Below are 17,413 nucleotides of genomic sequence, written 5' to 3' on the forward strand. Positions count from 1 at the left end.
AAGCCCAGACACCCAAATTCAGGATAGAATCAAGAATTCTCAAACCCACTTATAGAGATGGAACCAAGAGGTCTTTTGCAATGTAAATAAGATCCTAAAGCAGAAGCAAGAACACCTTAAACAGCTAGAGACTCTCAACTTACTCCATGAAACAGCAAAAGAAATTCAAGAATTGAGGAAGGAAATAAATGAGTGTCTAACTAGAGAGGAAGTGATGTGGAATTAAAGATCAAGGGCTATATGGCTGAAGTGTGGGGATCGTAATACTAAGATTTTTCACACCACGGCTACACAAAGGCAAAGGAAAAACAGGATTGCAGGTTTGACGGGATCGGATGGTAGTTGGCACAAGGATTGAGGGGTGATTGAACATATGATCTTGGATTCTTTTGTGGAGATTTACAGCTCTGTGCAACCCAGTAATCATGAGGTTAAAGTGGAAGGAGTCACTCCAAGAATCTCAGTGGAGATGAATATCAAATTGCTGGAGGAATTTCAGGAGGATGAAGTTAGGACTGCTCTAAAACATATGCACCCAACGAAAGCACCAGGACTAGACGGTATGCCCCCAATCTTTTATAAAAAATACTAGGATATACTGGGTGGTAATGTGATTAATTATGTTCTGAATACTTTAAACTCGGGTAGGATGCCTTAGGTCCTTAATGAAACGTATATATGTCTAATCCCTAAGGTTAAATGCCCACATAAAATTTCAGAATTTAGACCTATAAGCTTATGTAACGTAATTTACAAGATTATTTCCAAGGTTCTTGCCAACAGGTTAAAGAAAATTCTCCCCAAAATGATAAGTGAGGAACAGAGCGCCTTTGTGCTAGGGAGGCAGATCACAGACAATGTGCTCATCAACTACAAGACCATGAACTGCATAAATCAAAAAAGGAAAGGGAAGGAGGGGTTGATGGAAGTAAAGCTCGATGTGAGCAAGGCGTACAATAGAATTGAGTGGGCGTACCTTGAAGAGGTTATGAGTAATTGGGCTTCCAAGAAAGGTGGATCTCCCTATCTATGATGTGTGTCAAATTAGTATCCTTTTCAGTCCGAATAAATGGGGAGCCGATGGGCAGAATCATCTCAACAAGGGGCTAATGGCAAGACGACCCTATATCGCCATATCTCTTCTTACTATGTGCTGAAAGTTTGTTAGCAATGCTAAGGAGGGAGACTAGTATGGGGAGAATTAAAGGGATCTTGGTGTGCAGAGGGGCTCCACACATATCGCACCTCCTTTTTGCAGATAACTGCATAATTTTTTACAAAGCTACAAGGGAGGAAGGCAACCGGGTTATGAAGATTCTAAAGGATTATGAGGTTGATTCAGGTCAGAATTTAAACAAAGAGAAAACCTTGCTTTTATTTTGCAAAAATACCTCGAGGGAAACCTAGGAGGAGGTGAAGAATCTCTTTAGAGTACAAATCATACAACAACATAAGCGATATCTTGGGCTACCCCTTATGGTGGGTAGGGGAAGGAAGAAAGCTTTTAGTCGGATAAAAGACCAAGTGGGAAGAAGGATCGCAAGCTAGAAAGGAAAACTTCTCTCCAACGCAGGTAGAGAAATCCTCATTAAAGCAGTGGCCCAAGCAACTCCCACTTACACGATGAGTTTCTTCCTCCTCCCCGATTCATTATGCACGGATCTGAACTCTTTGGTCAGAAACTTCCGATGGGGTTAGAAAGAAAATGAGAGAAAATTGGCTTGGATGATGTGGGAGAAGCTATGCACTAGAAAATCTAAGGGGGGGAATGGGTTTCAAAGACCTTAGGGATTTTAACTTGGCCTTGTTAGCCAAACAAAGTTGGCGGATCCTAAAAAACCCAAATTCTTTGCTCCATAGTGTTTTTAAAGCTAAATATTTTGCAAAAGTCTCCTTTATGGATGCTCAATTGGGGAGGAGTCCTTCTTATGTTTGGAGGAGTATTGTCGCGGCACGAAGCACTAATGATAAGGGTCTAAGGTGGAATGTTGGTAATGGGAAAAAGGTGAACATATGGAAGGACAGGTGGTTGCCAACCGAGGATTCTTTTAAGGTAGTGAGCCCAAGAAACGAGGCTTTAGAGCTGGAAAAGGTTGAACAACTGATAGATTTTGATTAGGGCTGCTGGAATATTGAAAGGGTAAGGAACACGTTCTTGCATTATGAAGCGGAAACAATCTTGGGAATCCCAATCAGCTAGGGCATGACAGAAGATTATCAATCATGGGTGTGGACAAAAAATGGAGAATTCTCAGTCAAGAGCGCTTATGGAGTGGCACTAAAAGTCTTAAAAGAGACAAAAAAAATAAGGGATTGAGGTGATTGCTCAGACAACGCGAAAATGAAGAAAATGTTTAAGGTTATTTGGAGCTTGAATTGCCCAAGCAAAATCAAACACTTTATGTGGAGGTCGTGCAAAAATATTCTCCCTACAAACCACTGTTTGAGAAATAGAAAAATAGTTGTGGTGGAGGATTGTGTCCTTATGGGGAAAGGGAGACATCAGACCATATTCTATGAGGGTGCAGAATCGTAGCAAAGGTTTGGAAAGAGTTTGGTATCAATTTGCCCAATGGCATATCGCCTCAAGGAAAGTTTATTGACTTGGTGTGGAATCTTATGGAGAAGCCAAATGATTTTGACTGGGAACTCTTTGCAACCACTGCTTGGTGTGTGTGGAAGAACAGAAATGCTATTAAACACAAAGGCAAGAGCAAGCAAGCGAAAAGTATTGCAATGGAAGCAGGCAAGTATGTAGAAGAATTTAGACAAAGTAACATGAGCAACCTGAAGCCCCAAAAGCAGCCTCCTCAAGCCAGACCTCATTGGCGCCCTCCAAAGTCGAGGTGGTACAGAATCATTGTAGATGGAGCAATATTCAAGGACCCCCACTGCTGTGGAATTGGAGTGATTATTAGAAATGATAGAGATCAAATTATGGGGCTATGAGCAAGAAATTGCCCCTCCCCTTGGGGGCGTTGGAGGTGGAAGCCAAGGTTACCGAGGAAGGGATTACACTAGCAAGGGATTTAGGCCTTGGAGAAGTGATTGTGGAAGGTGATGCCTTGACAGTAATGTCTGCTCTATCAGGTGTAAATCGGCCCCCAAGCTTTATCAAAAAAGTGGTGGAAAGCTCTATCCATGTGGTCCAGAGTTTTAAGGTTTGGGAAGTAAAGTACGCAAGTAGGAGTAGCAATGCTGCTGCCCATCAGTTGGCTAGACATGCTAAATCAGTATCAGATGCAGTAATTTGGGTGGAAGACAACCCCCCCTCCCCCCCGCCCTAATTCCTTGCAAAATACTTTACGTGGTGTACCAAGATTCCTACTCCTAATTGAATTAAGAGTGTGAGGGCATGCTTTTATATAAAAGGAACGCGTGTGGTGCTAAAAAAAGATGAACACACAAGTGAATTGAAAGAGGAAGTCATTTAGAGAAAGAAGACAGCCAAAAGAGAGAGCTGTACATGGAGAAGAAAAATAGAAAGGAGAGAGCAAAATATTGCCGTCTTTGAGAAAGATAATTAGTGTGTGTGAGAGCAAAGAAAACAAGAGAGATTTTTACTTTAGTCGTGAGACGTGCACAAAAATTATTATAATTGATTTGATAATAGTAAAATTATTCAGAGTTTGTCCGTGGTTTTTCCCTTCAAAAGAAAGAGTTTTCCACGTAAATATTTGTGTTCTTGTATATGATTATTTTTTTGGATTGCTAATTTTTTATTTTATTTTATTTTTTATTTATTTGAGAAACACACACATATATGGGGAAGAGGATTTTTTTTTTGAGAATGAAATCTGTATGATTTTATTAAGGTAAATGAACTACATCTGAATGTAAAAACGAAACAACATGTGATGGGACATCTTCCATCCGAACTTGAAAATCTGGTATGCTTATAGCATATTTCGCCAGATTATGAGCTGCACTATTACCGTTTCTCTTAATGTGCGAATACGACAAACTAACAAAATTACTTGCAGCCAACTTGACATCCTCTACCAATAGACCTAGGGGAGATAAATTATGGTCGTCTGCCTTCAAAGCTTTTATTAGACCAAGCGAGTCCCCTTCAAGTATGGCATTTTGGAAACCCAGATCGAAAGCCAACTGTAATGCTTTAAGTGCTGCCAACGCTTCTATCTCCTCTGCCTTGTAAGCTTGGTTTAATTTTTCTGCACAAGAGGCCATAACAGCTCCATCATGGTTCCATATTACAGCTCCAACACCCGACGAGTTTGCATTACTGAACACGGCGCCATCAAAATTAATCTTGACAAAACCAGCTTGTGGGGGACTCCACCTTGTTCCTCTGATGTCGCTGCAAGCTGCACTTCTGCAATCCGTGTGGTCATCTGGTATTGCGCCAACATGGCTCTAGCTTGTTTTGCCACTTGATGAAGCGAATTGGACTGAAGGTTCATGCAGACTTTATTCCGTTGATTCCAAATCCTATAAGCCGTAAATGCAAACAGCTCCAGGGGCATTCCTTTCTCCACCATCCATGACAGCAACTCCTTCACACTTGAGAAACCAACTTCATACCTGAAACTCCACAGTACCTGATCAGCCCACACCACATCCAACTTCGGACATGACCACAAAGCGTGCTCTGCATCTTCTACATCCAATTTGCATCTTTCACAAATCGGTTCAGCAACTATTTTCCTCTTCATCAGAGCTTGTTTGGTCGGCAATACATTGTGACAAGCTCGCCAAATAAAATTTCTAATCTTCGGTGGGACTTGCATCTTCCATATTGCTTTCCAAACCTTCTCATCACAGATTGGTGGGGCTTGTGCATGAGTAAGTGACTCTGATTCCTCTTTAAGGAATCTATAACCTGACTTGCACGTGTAGTGACCAGAGGTGGAATAAGGCCAATAAAGTGTGTCTTCTACTGCATTTTGACTCAGGGGTATTTTCTTAATCATCTCTGCATCCTCTACCCCAAATAGGCCATCTACCAGCTCCTCATTCCAACTTCTTGAGATCGGATCAATAAGTGAATCCACAGTGTGATTCTCAAAACTTTCTAGTGGACAATTCAGTAGCCATGGAGGGTGTTTTCTTGGCAGCCAGCGTTGCTGCCAGATGTTAATTTTTTCTCCACTTCCAATCCTCCATATTGCTCCCCTTTGAATAATATCTCTCCCTCTAAGGATACTGTTCCATGCATAAGATCCCATCATTGATACGCCAACACCAAAACTGCATGCAACAGTTAGTGTCAGGGACCAAGTGATAAATCCCTTCTCAATATCACACCTTACCAATTGCTAATATTTTTGATAATATTATTTGAGACCAATCAAAGTAATTTCAATTCAAATTTCTCTCACTACTTGTTATACTTAAAAATAAATAAACAAGAAAGGAAAATAAAGCCTGGATAACTTTTTTGTGATAGAAATATTTTCTGGAAAAAAAAAAAATAATAAACATTATAATGGTTGATAGGATTGATAGCAGAAGAGTGAAGAGAGAAAGAGTCGAAATTGCAAATGGTAACATTAAAACTTAACAATCGTGTACGTAAGGTATTGAATCCTAATCAAAATAATTTTTTATAGAAATATTGTGTCCGGAAAGGAGCAAAGGGTTTGGCAATCCACAGAAAGCAAGCCTACTTATTGGGCAGTTTTACAGAGAAAGCAAACGGAATATATGCCTATAAACTTTGTGTGCTGCCTTCCTAATCGGAGTGGTTTATATTTTTGGCTTTGTAAATCCATGGGCAGCCAACAGCAATTGGTGTTTGAGTTTTACTGTAAGTTATATCAGTGTACAGTGTCATCAAAAAAATATCTTTGCGCAGTGATATATAAATGTATAAGCGGTTGGGTTCTTTGGTGTCGTATTCCTATGCTCATAACTCTAAACTCCTCACACAGAAACATTTTCGCTTCATTCATTCTGAAATTGAACCAACCATGTCTGCTACTTCTGGCCTTGTGATTCCCTGCAAAGGTATGAACACTTTTATATTTTATCATGCATTTACTTTTTGATTTTATTTTTATTATTTCTGTGCTTTTTGGTTGTTAGAATCTTTTGTTTTGGCCAAGTGGGTTTTTTGTTCACTATATTTTAGGACTATGTATGTGCTCATTTTTTTTTTTTTTTTGGTAGTCAAAAATTTATTTTTTGTTGATTAAGAAATGGTTTTTTTTTTTTTCACCTTGTTTTTTTCGATGTATTCGAATTATAATTGGAGGTGTGGATTTTGCACATGTTTATTTGAAGCTGCCATTGCGTGGGAGGCAGGGAAGCCACTGGTGATAGAGCAAGTCGAGGTGGCTCCACCACAGACTATGGAAGTGAGGATCAAGATCAAATATACTTCACTTTGCCATACCGATCTCTACTTCTGGGAGGCCAAGGTTGGATATGAAATGTTTTTGTATCAAATTTTTTTTTTCCTAATGGTTTCCTTTCTTCCTATTTCTTTAAAAGAATACAGTTGCTACTTGCTACAGAGTCCTATGTTATGAAATTGCACAGTTCTCACTCTAAATTCGATAGAGATGTCTTGGTTCAGCCATTCACAATAAAGTGAAATTTAAGATTAACTTCGGAATATGGTAGTCGAAAATCTCCTGGACCTCCATGTTGTGCCAAAAGTAGATTGATGTATTGGTTACAACAGATGCAGTTGGCCTCTATACTAAAAAAAAAGTGGCGTCCGTTGTTTCCTTCTTGAATGCATTGAGTTAATTGTCCAGTTTGTGATTATCATTACAACTCATATGTCATGGAATCTAAATTATCTAATAGAATCAATACCTTCTGGCCTTAATTTCTCTTCCTATGAAAACAAAGGCATAAACTTGGTGATTCTTGTTTGAAACAACAATTTGAGTTGGCTTTTATTATTAATCCTTTGAGAATGCACTTAATTTCTCTCTCTTTTGTTTTTCATTTTTCATTTTCTCTTTTCTTTAATTTTCAGGGCCAGAATCCACTGTTTCCTCGAATATTTGGCCATGAAGCAGCTGGGTAAGTTGTAGATTAATATTGCTATGGCATATTTGTTTTTAATTAGTAATACTTTACACTGAGTGCCACATTCCCTAATCAAATTTTCTGAGTGAGAAATCTTAGGTTTTTGATGGAATTAACCATGATCTATGTCCATGAGTTCTGTTATGTTTGAATATTGCAGTAGTATGAGTCTTCAAGTAATGCAGCAGGCTACACGGACAAGTTTGTCAATTAATCCCATTATTCATTTAATACTTGTGTATGTTTGGATTGCACTGAAAACAGCAGAGGTGTGCATCTGTTTTTGTTTTGTGTGGGTTCCGTGCATTGTTTACGGAACCCACAAGTATGGATTTCAACAAATTTTTCTTTAAAACTGGGTCTCATAGCACTATTCACACATTTAAAAATTATTTTACTACAGTATTTTTAGTTTTCAGCAATAAGCAGTATCCAAATAGACCCTAAATGGGTTATCTTAAAAGCATCCCACGCGGCAGGAGCTCGCAGGCATGATGAATATCTACTATCTTAGAAGCTTTTGAAGCAGAAATCCTCTAGAATGAAGGTGTTACGTGATGAAATGATTCATTATGAAGAAAACAAGTCATCATAAGAAATGAACAAAGAATTTGCAGCAATTTCGCATCATCAAGATGGATTGCATGCTCACAACTTTGACAAGCACATAAATCCTGCATTTGACTACTAGAAAAAAAATAAGATAATTTTGTCCCCATGAAGTGTCTAATTACAACTTGAGTCTTGATTCTGTTCTTCATTCATTTTCTTAAATGATGAATTTATACAGTTATGTATTTTACTATAGTTTGTTATAAATGCAATAGCATGTTCATTGCCAAGATTTTATTCTAACAGGGTTGTAGAAAGCGTTGGGGAAGGTGTATCAGACCTCCAAGTTGGGGATCATGTGCTTCCGGTGTTCACTGGAGAGTGTGGGGACTGCAGGCACTGCAAGTCTGAGGAAAGCAATATGTGTGACCTGCTGAGAATAAATACAGACAGAGGAGTTATGCTTAATGATGGAAAATCCAGGTTTTCTATCAATGGGACTCCTATAAATCACTTTCTTGGTACATCCACATTCAGTGAGTATACTGTTGTTCATTCAGGATGCCTAACTAAGATTAGTCCGCTAGCACCTTTGGATAAGGTCTGCATCCTCAGTTGTGGCATCTCAACAGGTTTTATGTCCAATGAAATCTTGTGTTGGTGATTTCTGTATTACATCTGAAACTTCCACCTAGAGGTTTATGTAAAATCTGAAATTTTTTTTTAAAAATTTCAGGATTAGGTGCAACTTTGAATGTTGCAAAACCAAAGAAGGGATCTACAGTTGCTGTTTTTGGTCTTGGAGCTGTTGGGCTGGCTGTATGTTATGGAAAATTTTGTTTGAAATCTTTGTTCTGTTTATTCTTTTTGTAAGATTTGGATCCTTTCTACACTTTAATTTATTTCTGTTCTATTTCTTTAGGCTGCTGAAGGTGCAAGAATTGCTGGGGCATCAAGGATTATTGGGATTGACTTCAACCCCAAGAGGTTTGAGGAAGGTAGGTACTCTTTCATCATTTTTGTTGATTGAGTTTTTATTTTCCATGATATTGAGCTTATGATTCTCTCTCTTATTGCTAGCCAAGAAATTTGGAGTAACTGAGTTTGTAAATCCAAAGGACCATGACAGACCAGTTCAAGAGGTGTAAAACTCTTCTGTATTCTAAAGTTCACTTTTCCTATAGTATCTTGCTGCATGAATTTCCGTAGTATAAGTGAGTCATATTTTAGATTCCTAATACTTTGTAACTACTCAGGTTATTGCTGAGATGACAAATGGTGGAGTTGACAGGAGTTTAGAGTGCACTGGCAACATTAACGCCATGATCTCTGCTTTTGAGTGTGTTCATGATGTATGTTTTCTAGATAATTTAACAATTAACTCGTCTTATTCATTGGTAATAATAAAGATAGAGCTTGGTCTGACATTAGGTTGGTTCTATGATAACAATGTAAACTAAAGTAGCTTGAATGTCCTATTCTTTGTATGATAATTATTCAATACTATGAGTACAACAATGTGATGCTTCCCCCCTGTCAGATAATAGTAGATCTCTTCTTTAATTTCATTATGGAAATTATCATTTATATGAGAAGAGGGAAAGAGGGAATACCACGGCGCTGTACTCTGAAAGTACCAAGTTGCTGTCCTTCAGGAATTCCTTATAATATTCCCTGTTCTTTTAATTATAGTTTTAGTAGTTATAGTTGGAGTGTGTGTATTAGTTTTAGGCCAATACTTGGCTTGGTACTCCAGACTCGTACTGTCAAACTTTAACCTGAGTCTTGTTTTTTTGGTTAATGCAGGGATGGGGAGTAGCTGTGCTCGTAGGAGTGCCCAACAAGGATGCGGTGTTCATGACCAAGCCCATTAATGTGCTTAATGAGAGGACACTCAAAGGAACTTTCTTTGGAAACTACAAACCTCGGACTGACCTTCCCTCAGTTGTTGACATGTACATGAACAAGGTACTCTCATTTTCTCATGCTTTAACGAGTTTTGGGTTTTTATATACTTGTCTAATGTCATGAAGAAACAAAGAGGAAAAAATTACCTTATTTTATTTTTAAAATTTTCCTTGCAGAAATTGGAAGTGGAGAAATTTATAACTCACCGGGTCCCTTTCTCCGACATCAATAAGGCCTTCGAGTACATGTTGAAGGGAGAGGGTTTGCGGTGTATAATTAGTATGGAAGAATAGAGTTTTCGACAGAGTTAAGAAATAAATACGGGTTTTTGAATCCGGATTCTCAGGTTTAATTTATCTCTTATGAATAAGGCTACGAACAAAACATTTTCACAACAAACCTAAGTAGCAAATTATTAATGGTAAGCTTTATTGTAAAATTGTCGTGGGTGTAATAGTACCTGGATTCTTTTATGTATTATGGGAATGGGCCATCCTCTGACCGTTTAAATGTAATTATATAGAAATAATGTGCCCCAAAAGCCCGGGTTGTGCTCTCTCTTTCTGAGACGCATATACATACATCGTATATGATAGGAACTTGTGCTTTCAGAATTAATTCAGGTGCTGAGGTATTGTATTTTTCTGGAATCTAAATGAAAGTTGAGTTGTATAGAACTGCCAAATTTGTACCAGCCACTTTCATTTTCCATATTGTATAATCTGTTTATTTTTAGCTTAAAATTCTACCATATTTTCACCTCCAGCTAATCTAAACACACAGTAATACGACTTTCTTTTGAAAAGTAAATGAATTTTTATGGAGAACCTATTAGATAGTTCATTGATCAGATAACAGAAGGTTATGGGGCAATTTGGAAAATAAATACTGAAGAACATGTTGAGATCATGATATCAAATTGTGACAGGAAACGAATATCTTTCTTTGACAATTATCAAGAATTGAATTGTGACAAATAAGTGATAACCAAATCCTTTTGTCCGCGTTGTGCCAATCAAACTTTTAGATGTTCTCTATTGCTGTGTCCACCAATTTTTGACTAATCATGGCCCACCTGTTTTGTTATTTGGCAAGAGCTCCAAGAAAATTTTTATATTATAATTTTTCATAGAAAAGATGGGAGTATGATTGTATGCTTGCTGGTGTCGTTACAACAATTGACCATCCTAATCATGACACGGATCTTCTAGAAAAAGAAGCATTCATTTTATATCTTATGATATGACTGCTTTAATGTAGACTCAGATAGCAGCCTGATGATCAAGTTAGCTGGACCATTCTCAAAAGCATATTAGAGCAAAGCTTATGGATGGACTTGAAAAAATGAAACAATAGTACAATACACGTGACTAGGCTTATTGTCTTGGCAGATTGGGTGTTGGATTGCCTGGTAATGTTCTACATGAGTGCATAAACAGCAATGATCCTCATCTTAAAATAAATAGGTGATGAAAGGGGATGGGCTAGTTCTAATGGAAGGAATACCGAAATCTGAATAATACCAATTAACAAAAATATGCACAGACCATTTTGCGTATGCATAGCATTAGAACTCCCCCCCATACAGCAACTCTAATGAAAGATAAACAGAAAATGACATTGTATCTGTAGTAAGATTCATCCGAGATTATGTAAGCTCAATTTGACTCAACTTAAAAACATTGGACATATTATAAAGCTTTGCAGAACTCAAGATATGATTTTGGCAAAGTATAGAAGCATCTATAAAGTTGAGATATGATTCAAGCAATTTAAAAGAAAAGAAGGTATACTTGTATTCCTTTCTTGTTCCCTCATGTCTGCCACAACTTTACAGGAGAAAACAGTAGCATATGTAAATTGAATAATGGAGAACCAGCATACTTACTCTTTGCCTATTTTACTTGTACTTTTCCATTATTCTTTTCGCTTCTTCTAAAGAGTCCTCCGTAGAGGTGGTGCCTCCAGGCCCTCCACTCCCTTTTGGCCCATCATCTTTATTCATGGCTATGAATGCGAAATATATGAGTCCCATCGTGGCCTGCAATCAAGAAATCTATTACTTCTCGCCATTAAAATTTGATGCTGAAAAATCACTTTTTAAACATTGACTATTATATCATGTCATTACTTGAAACTTTGACAAATACCCCATCCCCTATGCCCTTCTTACCTTATCTTTTCCTTCAGCTCCTTCTAGAAACAGAATAAAATTAATTGAGAGGTGATTTTTTAAATTTGGAAGTGTAAAAGTGAACTACTGATTTCAAAATAGTCCACTTTTGAAGAATTGTGCCTTAATTATTTCTATTACATAAAGAAAATAGATATAAAAAATTCTCTCTATAACCAATGCATCTCAGAAGTCAGACGTGAATATTAAGGAGTCATCAGAAGTAAAATAAGTGAATATTTAGGAGAGTTTCTGGCAATTAGTTGTGTTATACATGTTTCTAAAAGAGTACTAAATATTTTTCCACAAGAATCATAATGGGAGTTGAATTTCCGATTTAAAAAAATGAAAAGAGTATTATTACCAAATGAATGAATGACTGCACGTATGTGAGCGTACTAATAACAGCTCAAAGAGAAAATATGTATAAAAGATATTAGCAGGGTGTTGGACTGACTGAGAGAGGAACATATTACTGGACGTATAAAGAGATTGATATATTGTTTCATCTCCATAACCCAGGTGTAGTGCCAAGATATTCTAATCCACACAACCTGATTATGATAGGAAACTGATTCAAGCAAGGTGTAAAAAGAAACCTATATTCTTGAGAAGCATATTTAGTGAGACTCACAAAGAGATCAGTGATCTGAAGCAAAACTGAGAAAAGAGGGCCACTTTCTCACTTTTTAATCTAGGCCAAGACTCTAAATCAAGATTTGCAATCAGGCACATTTTCTTATTTTATACTACCAGTGGCCATCCCTTGCGTGGCAAATTGTGTTGCATGAGCTACAAGGTAGTGAGGTCATAGATTATAAGTTCATTTTTCTCATGCCTATATTTGCAGGTGACTGGATCTTGCCTATATTTGAAGGAGTAAACTATTTCGGTTAAAGTCGTAGTTGTTAATTTCATTCTCAAAAGACTAACAGGAACTTGCTGTGTTTATCTCAATTTATGCAGTTCAGGTGGTGAAGTCTCTTAAATTTGAAAGGAAGCTTAAGCTCTTTAGTATGTGTTATTCATTATGAAGTTTGTATGAAAGAAGTGTTGTATTTTACAGACATCACCATACTAAGTTGTATGAGTAATAATATTTTTAACCTCTTTCTTAGATAAAACTCAATACTTACTATTTTTTTTTTACTTTCAATTTAAACAAACGCCATTTATCCAAATACACAAATTCTGAGATAGAAACATGTTTAATACTTAAGCATACTCAAGAAGATCATCTTGACCCAAGGTGAATAACTTTTTTTTTTTTTTTTTTGTTTAGTTTGATAACTCAATAGCTATAATAAAGGGAGGGGAGATTTGAATCTTGGACGTCTCGTTGGATACACCAAGAGGTGTTAGTTAAAGTAAAAGACTCTTCGCAACAAGTGATGCAATCAAGAACAGCAATAACAACAAATAAACCCTTAGTCCCAAAATTTTGGGATCAGTTATATATTCTCAAAATACAAATTGGGATCGGTCACATGAATCGCTAGAAGGGAATGCCCCAAGTTATGTCTATAAATGTCCCATTCATAATAATGCGACTAAATTTTGACATTGGCTATCAATCTATTGCAACACTCCTTTTTCTGGGAGTGCAATGAGAATGATTTACTATAATTTTCCACTGAAGTCTATGTTTTTCAGAAGGAAACAAAGAGAACTTCTTGAGTGCTTCATTAAGCAAACCCTAGTGTTCTACAAAGAACCTAGAAACCAAAGACAATTTTCATTGATGTCAAAAGGTCCAGAAGTTAAAATGGCTTTAAAATCTTCTATCCATAACATAAAATGCTTAGCTTGTCATGGCTGAATGCCCTTGGATTATCCAACAATTGGTTCTGGCAGGTAGGGTTAGTTGCCTGTAGGTTTTCTAGCTAGAGGCAAGTCCAAAGGGTTTTTTCTTTAGAAAAGTTCACTAAGTTATTAAAAAAAGAAAAAAAAGTAGACAAGACTCTGAAACCCTGGAAAGAATTAGTCACGACCCTTCATTTAGACTAATCTTAACCATGCTTTATAAAAAGAAACCAAAAAAACTCAAATACCCTTAATTAGCATTAGATATACTAGGCCAATATGGTACTGCAAACAATATAGCTACAGTAGTGTAAACTGTAGTCCCCTCCTCCCCCCCAATGTTGTCCTGCATCAGTAAAGACAGATCACCTTTATTTTTATTTTTTTTGGTAAGATTAAGAAATTTTTCCTTAATTAAGAAAATATCAACAGACCTGAAGCACATATCTTCCTACTCTTAAGTCCTTTTCTTTTTTGGTGTCCCTGGGACTAAAGTGTAAGAAGCTTCTGAGTTCATGGACTTATCCCCATGCAAACCAAGATACATGTGCCTGAGACCCAAATCTTGGTAGCTTTGAGTTGAGTGGCAAAGGTAAACTGCTCACTGCAAACTCACATGTTCATTCCTAAGAGATAAATGTTTTTTATCTAAAAAATGCATTTTATGCAAAAAGAACTTAATAATTAAAAGAGAGATAGTGTACTGCTGCTTCCAAAGTAATAAATCAGTAAAAAAAAGGGAAAAAACTTGTAAGTTACTGAAAAAACACTATTGTATGAGTGTTATGCACAATCAAGCTAAAATGGAATCAGCTTTCCCCAAAAAAGCCATATGCTAGTTCTTTTTAGATTAAACCAACTGCATTAACTTTGAATTGCAATCATTTAAAAGATAAGAAGTACACTTCATATGCAGAATATGCAGTAGTAAAGATCAAATGGAATAAGCAATCATCAATCCTTACAGATGGAAAGGAAGTAGAAAAAATACCAGCGCAAAGAAAGCTGTAGACAGGAAAGACTTGAGTACAAAGAGTGAAACAGTCAGTGCAACTACTGTGACAGAAATCCTTGCTATTGGTCTGGGTACAGAATCCTAGAAAGATGTAGAAAAAAAAATTTAGATCTTCCATTGAGAAAATAAAGGATGATTTCAAACTTTCAATCATACATAAAACTGCTAATTAGTTTGTTAGTGTAGACTTGGAAGTGAAACAAAATAAACTTGCGGGCACCAAATTGGTTCCTGCCTCAACACCAAATAAACTCGGAGCGCCTCTTGTCGATCGTAGCTTGCTCACACTGCCACGGTGAAACTTGCACCAATATGAGCGTGTTGTGACAAAAATAAAAAAAGAGAACAATCTAATGATACTCCGTAGGTCTAGGTATCACATGCTATAATTGGCAGAAGAGCTGGCCGCTGCAACGAACAGGCAACTCACTTTGACGGAATGTTACAATGTCCTCAACTACGGGGACTACCTGTCAGAGTGAATGCCTATGTAGTATATGTGTTATGTCTAGGGTTAAGCTAATAAAGTTTGTAGTGTTAGTGTTCAATATGCAATGCATGCATATTGATGCCATCATGTAAGTTATTTTAAGTTTTTTGTGTTATGTTGTAGGTATTTATTGAAAAATATCATGTGTGAGAATATTTAACTTTTATGGGTTATGTGGGAATAATCTAGATTACGAATAACGTACATGCTCCTCACAATCAATAATAAAGTTTACATAATACAAATGCAATAACAGTGACACACATACATTTAAAACATAGTTAAGCAAAATAGTTCTCTAACAAAGTCTAATTACACCACGACACGATAACTTTTCATCTGATATCTCCACGTCTGACTGATAAATGGGATCAGCAAGAAGTGATTGCATGAATTATGCGTGCTCGTACCACCCTCCCTCCACTGACTCTCGAATCTCGACTTGGGTCCGATATCGATTAAGACGTATCTTCATTTGATTATTTTCTTCTTTTATGCAGTTCAATGTTTTACAAAGTTTGTCGATCGTGTCTCTAGGCATCTGCGATGCGAGTCGCCAAGGCACTAGTAACTTCAAACCAACCAACTCATTATAAAACATTTGTTGTTCACGAAATAACCAAGCCCACTCTTGTCTCATGGTATTGTGAACGTAAGCACTATTTTGCAGATTCGGATTGATCAGATAATTGAACTCATCTTCCAATACCCAGCAACGACCCATAGCAGTGAACACATCGTGAAGCCTATAGAGTTGTGGGTTGCCAGAACCAGACATTGACGCTGAATACAATAACATCAAATGATCAAGTTAACAATATGCATCAACTGTTGGTAAATAATGTAATGCTGCATAAGATGGTACATGACAAAGACATTCATAAATTTGTATACTATTACATGCTAAAAATAAAATACTAACACTCACATTTGACCATAAACATTAGACGTTGTTAATGTCTACACGTTGTGTGCAATACAAAATGTTGTTGTTAATGTCTGACTAGTAATGAGTATGTACATTCAAGTTTTGCAAATCTAAAGATTAACTATAAATTAGTTTTAGCAAATCTAAAGGTTTTCATTTTCTGTCAATAAAATTTACACCAGCAAAGACCTAATATAACTCAAAGTACACACATAACACTTATCACCATTTCTATAGATTATTGTACATTTCTTGTGACACCAAACAACTAATATAACCCTAATCTACTCACATAACACTCATTCAAGAAAATACCAAAGCACAAGTAATACAACCTATTAAATGAAAATTCTTCTCTAACAAAAACATACATTATAGTTGATAAACTTTTATAATATCTATAACTACTTTTACCTACACAATAAAATTCTCTATGTATTTCAAAGAGGAAAATGAGTTTCTCACCTGAGATGATAGAGAGATAACACCAACTTCTGACAGAAAATTCTGAAAATGAGGAGAAGCTGATCTGAAAATAATGAGGAGAATTGCATTAGAAGCTGATCTGTGGTGGGGGTAAGTAAATACCAGAACAACTCGACTATACTGGAGCCGAGTAAACTTAATAACTCGATTTCACGTTCATTGGGTTTGGCTTTACATGCAAATAAGTGATTTGAAATTCCGTCAAAGCATAGCAGAGCAACTCGATTATGCCAGAGCCGAGTAACATTAATAACTCGATTTTCTATCCATTGGGTTCAGTTTCACATGCTAATAAGTGATTTGAAATCCAGTCAGCAACTTGGTTTCCCCATTGCCAAGTTATAAACAGAAACTCGGGAATATTTTATTGGGCAAAAGCCAAGCTGGATTGCCAGTGTGGCAAGAACCTACCTAGAACTTGGCTTAAGCATAATTGAGTACTTTAAGTAACTCGATTTTAGTGTCATCAAGTATCGAAACAGGGGTACGCTCCTATATAGTTTGAAAATAGGGGCATATTGCCAAATAGGGGCAAAAGGCTAGATTCTCCATAATTATAGTATATAAGAATATAGTGGTATTCTATTGCATTCTCTCTCTCTCTCTCTCTCTCTCTCTCTCTCTCTCTCTCATTTGTTTGATTTTTGTTTGACATAATAGTTAGTTATTTTGGAAGTGAGAATTTAAATTTATATCAAAATACAAATTTGGCTATGTATTGAAATGTGCCTATCTACTATTTCAATAATATCAACTATTTGAGAAATTTGAATACTATATTTGAAACTTTAAAGAGTTTATTTGTACTAAAAACAAATTTAGGAAAATATAATGCACCATAACATAGTTTAGAAAAATATGGACCACCTCAAAAATGAATAATATCAATCAAACACACCCAAAATAATAAAATAATATATTTGTAGAGATGGATAGATGGAAACAATTTTAGAAATTGTTTAATTTTTAGGAAAAAAAAATTATCCTCCACAAAATTTAAAGAACAAATTATACATTATATCACAATTACAAAATAATTATCTATTCCTACAC

At 36.4% G+C, this 17,413-nt stretch overlaps 1 protein-coding gene across 4 annotated transcripts; it reads left to right on the top strand.

Annotated features, from left to right (window-relative positions):
* Positions 1-5,438: 5,438 nt before the first annotated feature.
* LOC115959765 (alcohol dehydrogenase-like) lies at positions 5,439-10,159 on the top strand. Of its 4 annotated transcripts, none has more exons than XM_031078321.1 (11): positions 5,439-5,770; positions 5,895-5,970; positions 6,268-6,383; positions 6,953-6,999; positions 7,864-8,189; positions 8,294-8,376; positions 8,480-8,555; positions 8,638-8,699; positions 8,814-8,909; positions 9,364-9,525; positions 9,642-10,159. In XM_031078321.1, exons 2-11 carry the CDS (start codon positions 5,934-5,936, stop codon positions 9,756-9,758), a joined length of 1,122 nt encoding a protein of 373 aa, XP_030934181.1. In that variant the 5' UTR covers positions 5,439-5,770; positions 5,895-5,933; the 3' UTR covers positions 9,759-10,159. The 4 variants fall into 4 exon arrangements, with proteins under 4 accessions (XP_030934181.1, XP_030934180.1, XP_030934178.1 ...); XM_031078320.1 differs by having other exon boundaries at positions 5,440-5,770; positions 6,247-6,383; XM_031078318.1 differs by lacking the exon at positions 5,439-5,770 and having other exon boundaries at positions 5,777-5,970; positions 6,247-6,383.
* Positions 10,160-17,413: the final 7,254 nt, after the last annotated feature.

This window comes from Quercus lobata, chromosome 9, assembly GCF_001633185.2.
Source record: "Quercus lobata isolate SW786 chromosome 9, ValleyOak3.0 Primary Assembly, whole genome shotgun sequence".
NCBI classification, from domain to species: domain Eukaryota; kingdom Viridiplantae; phylum Streptophyta; class Magnoliopsida; order Fagales; family Fagaceae; genus Quercus; species Quercus lobata.

What these genes read in the sequence shown, in the direction of transcription:
- LOC115959765 (XM_031078318.1), top strand. Translation starts at nt 5,829, where the DNA reads ATGTATAAGCGGTTGGGTTCTTTGGTGTCGTATTCCTATGCTCATAAC. An exon ending in ATGACAGACCAGTTCAAGAG is followed by an intron (nt 8,700 to 8,813) that starts GTGTAAAACTCT and finishes GTAACTACTCAG; the next exon opens with GTTATTGCTGAGATGACAAA. An exon ending in TTGACATGTACATGAACAAG is followed by an intron (nt 9,526 to 9,641) that starts GTACTCTCATTT and finishes TTTTCCTTGCAG; the next exon opens with AAATTGGAAGTGGAGAAATT.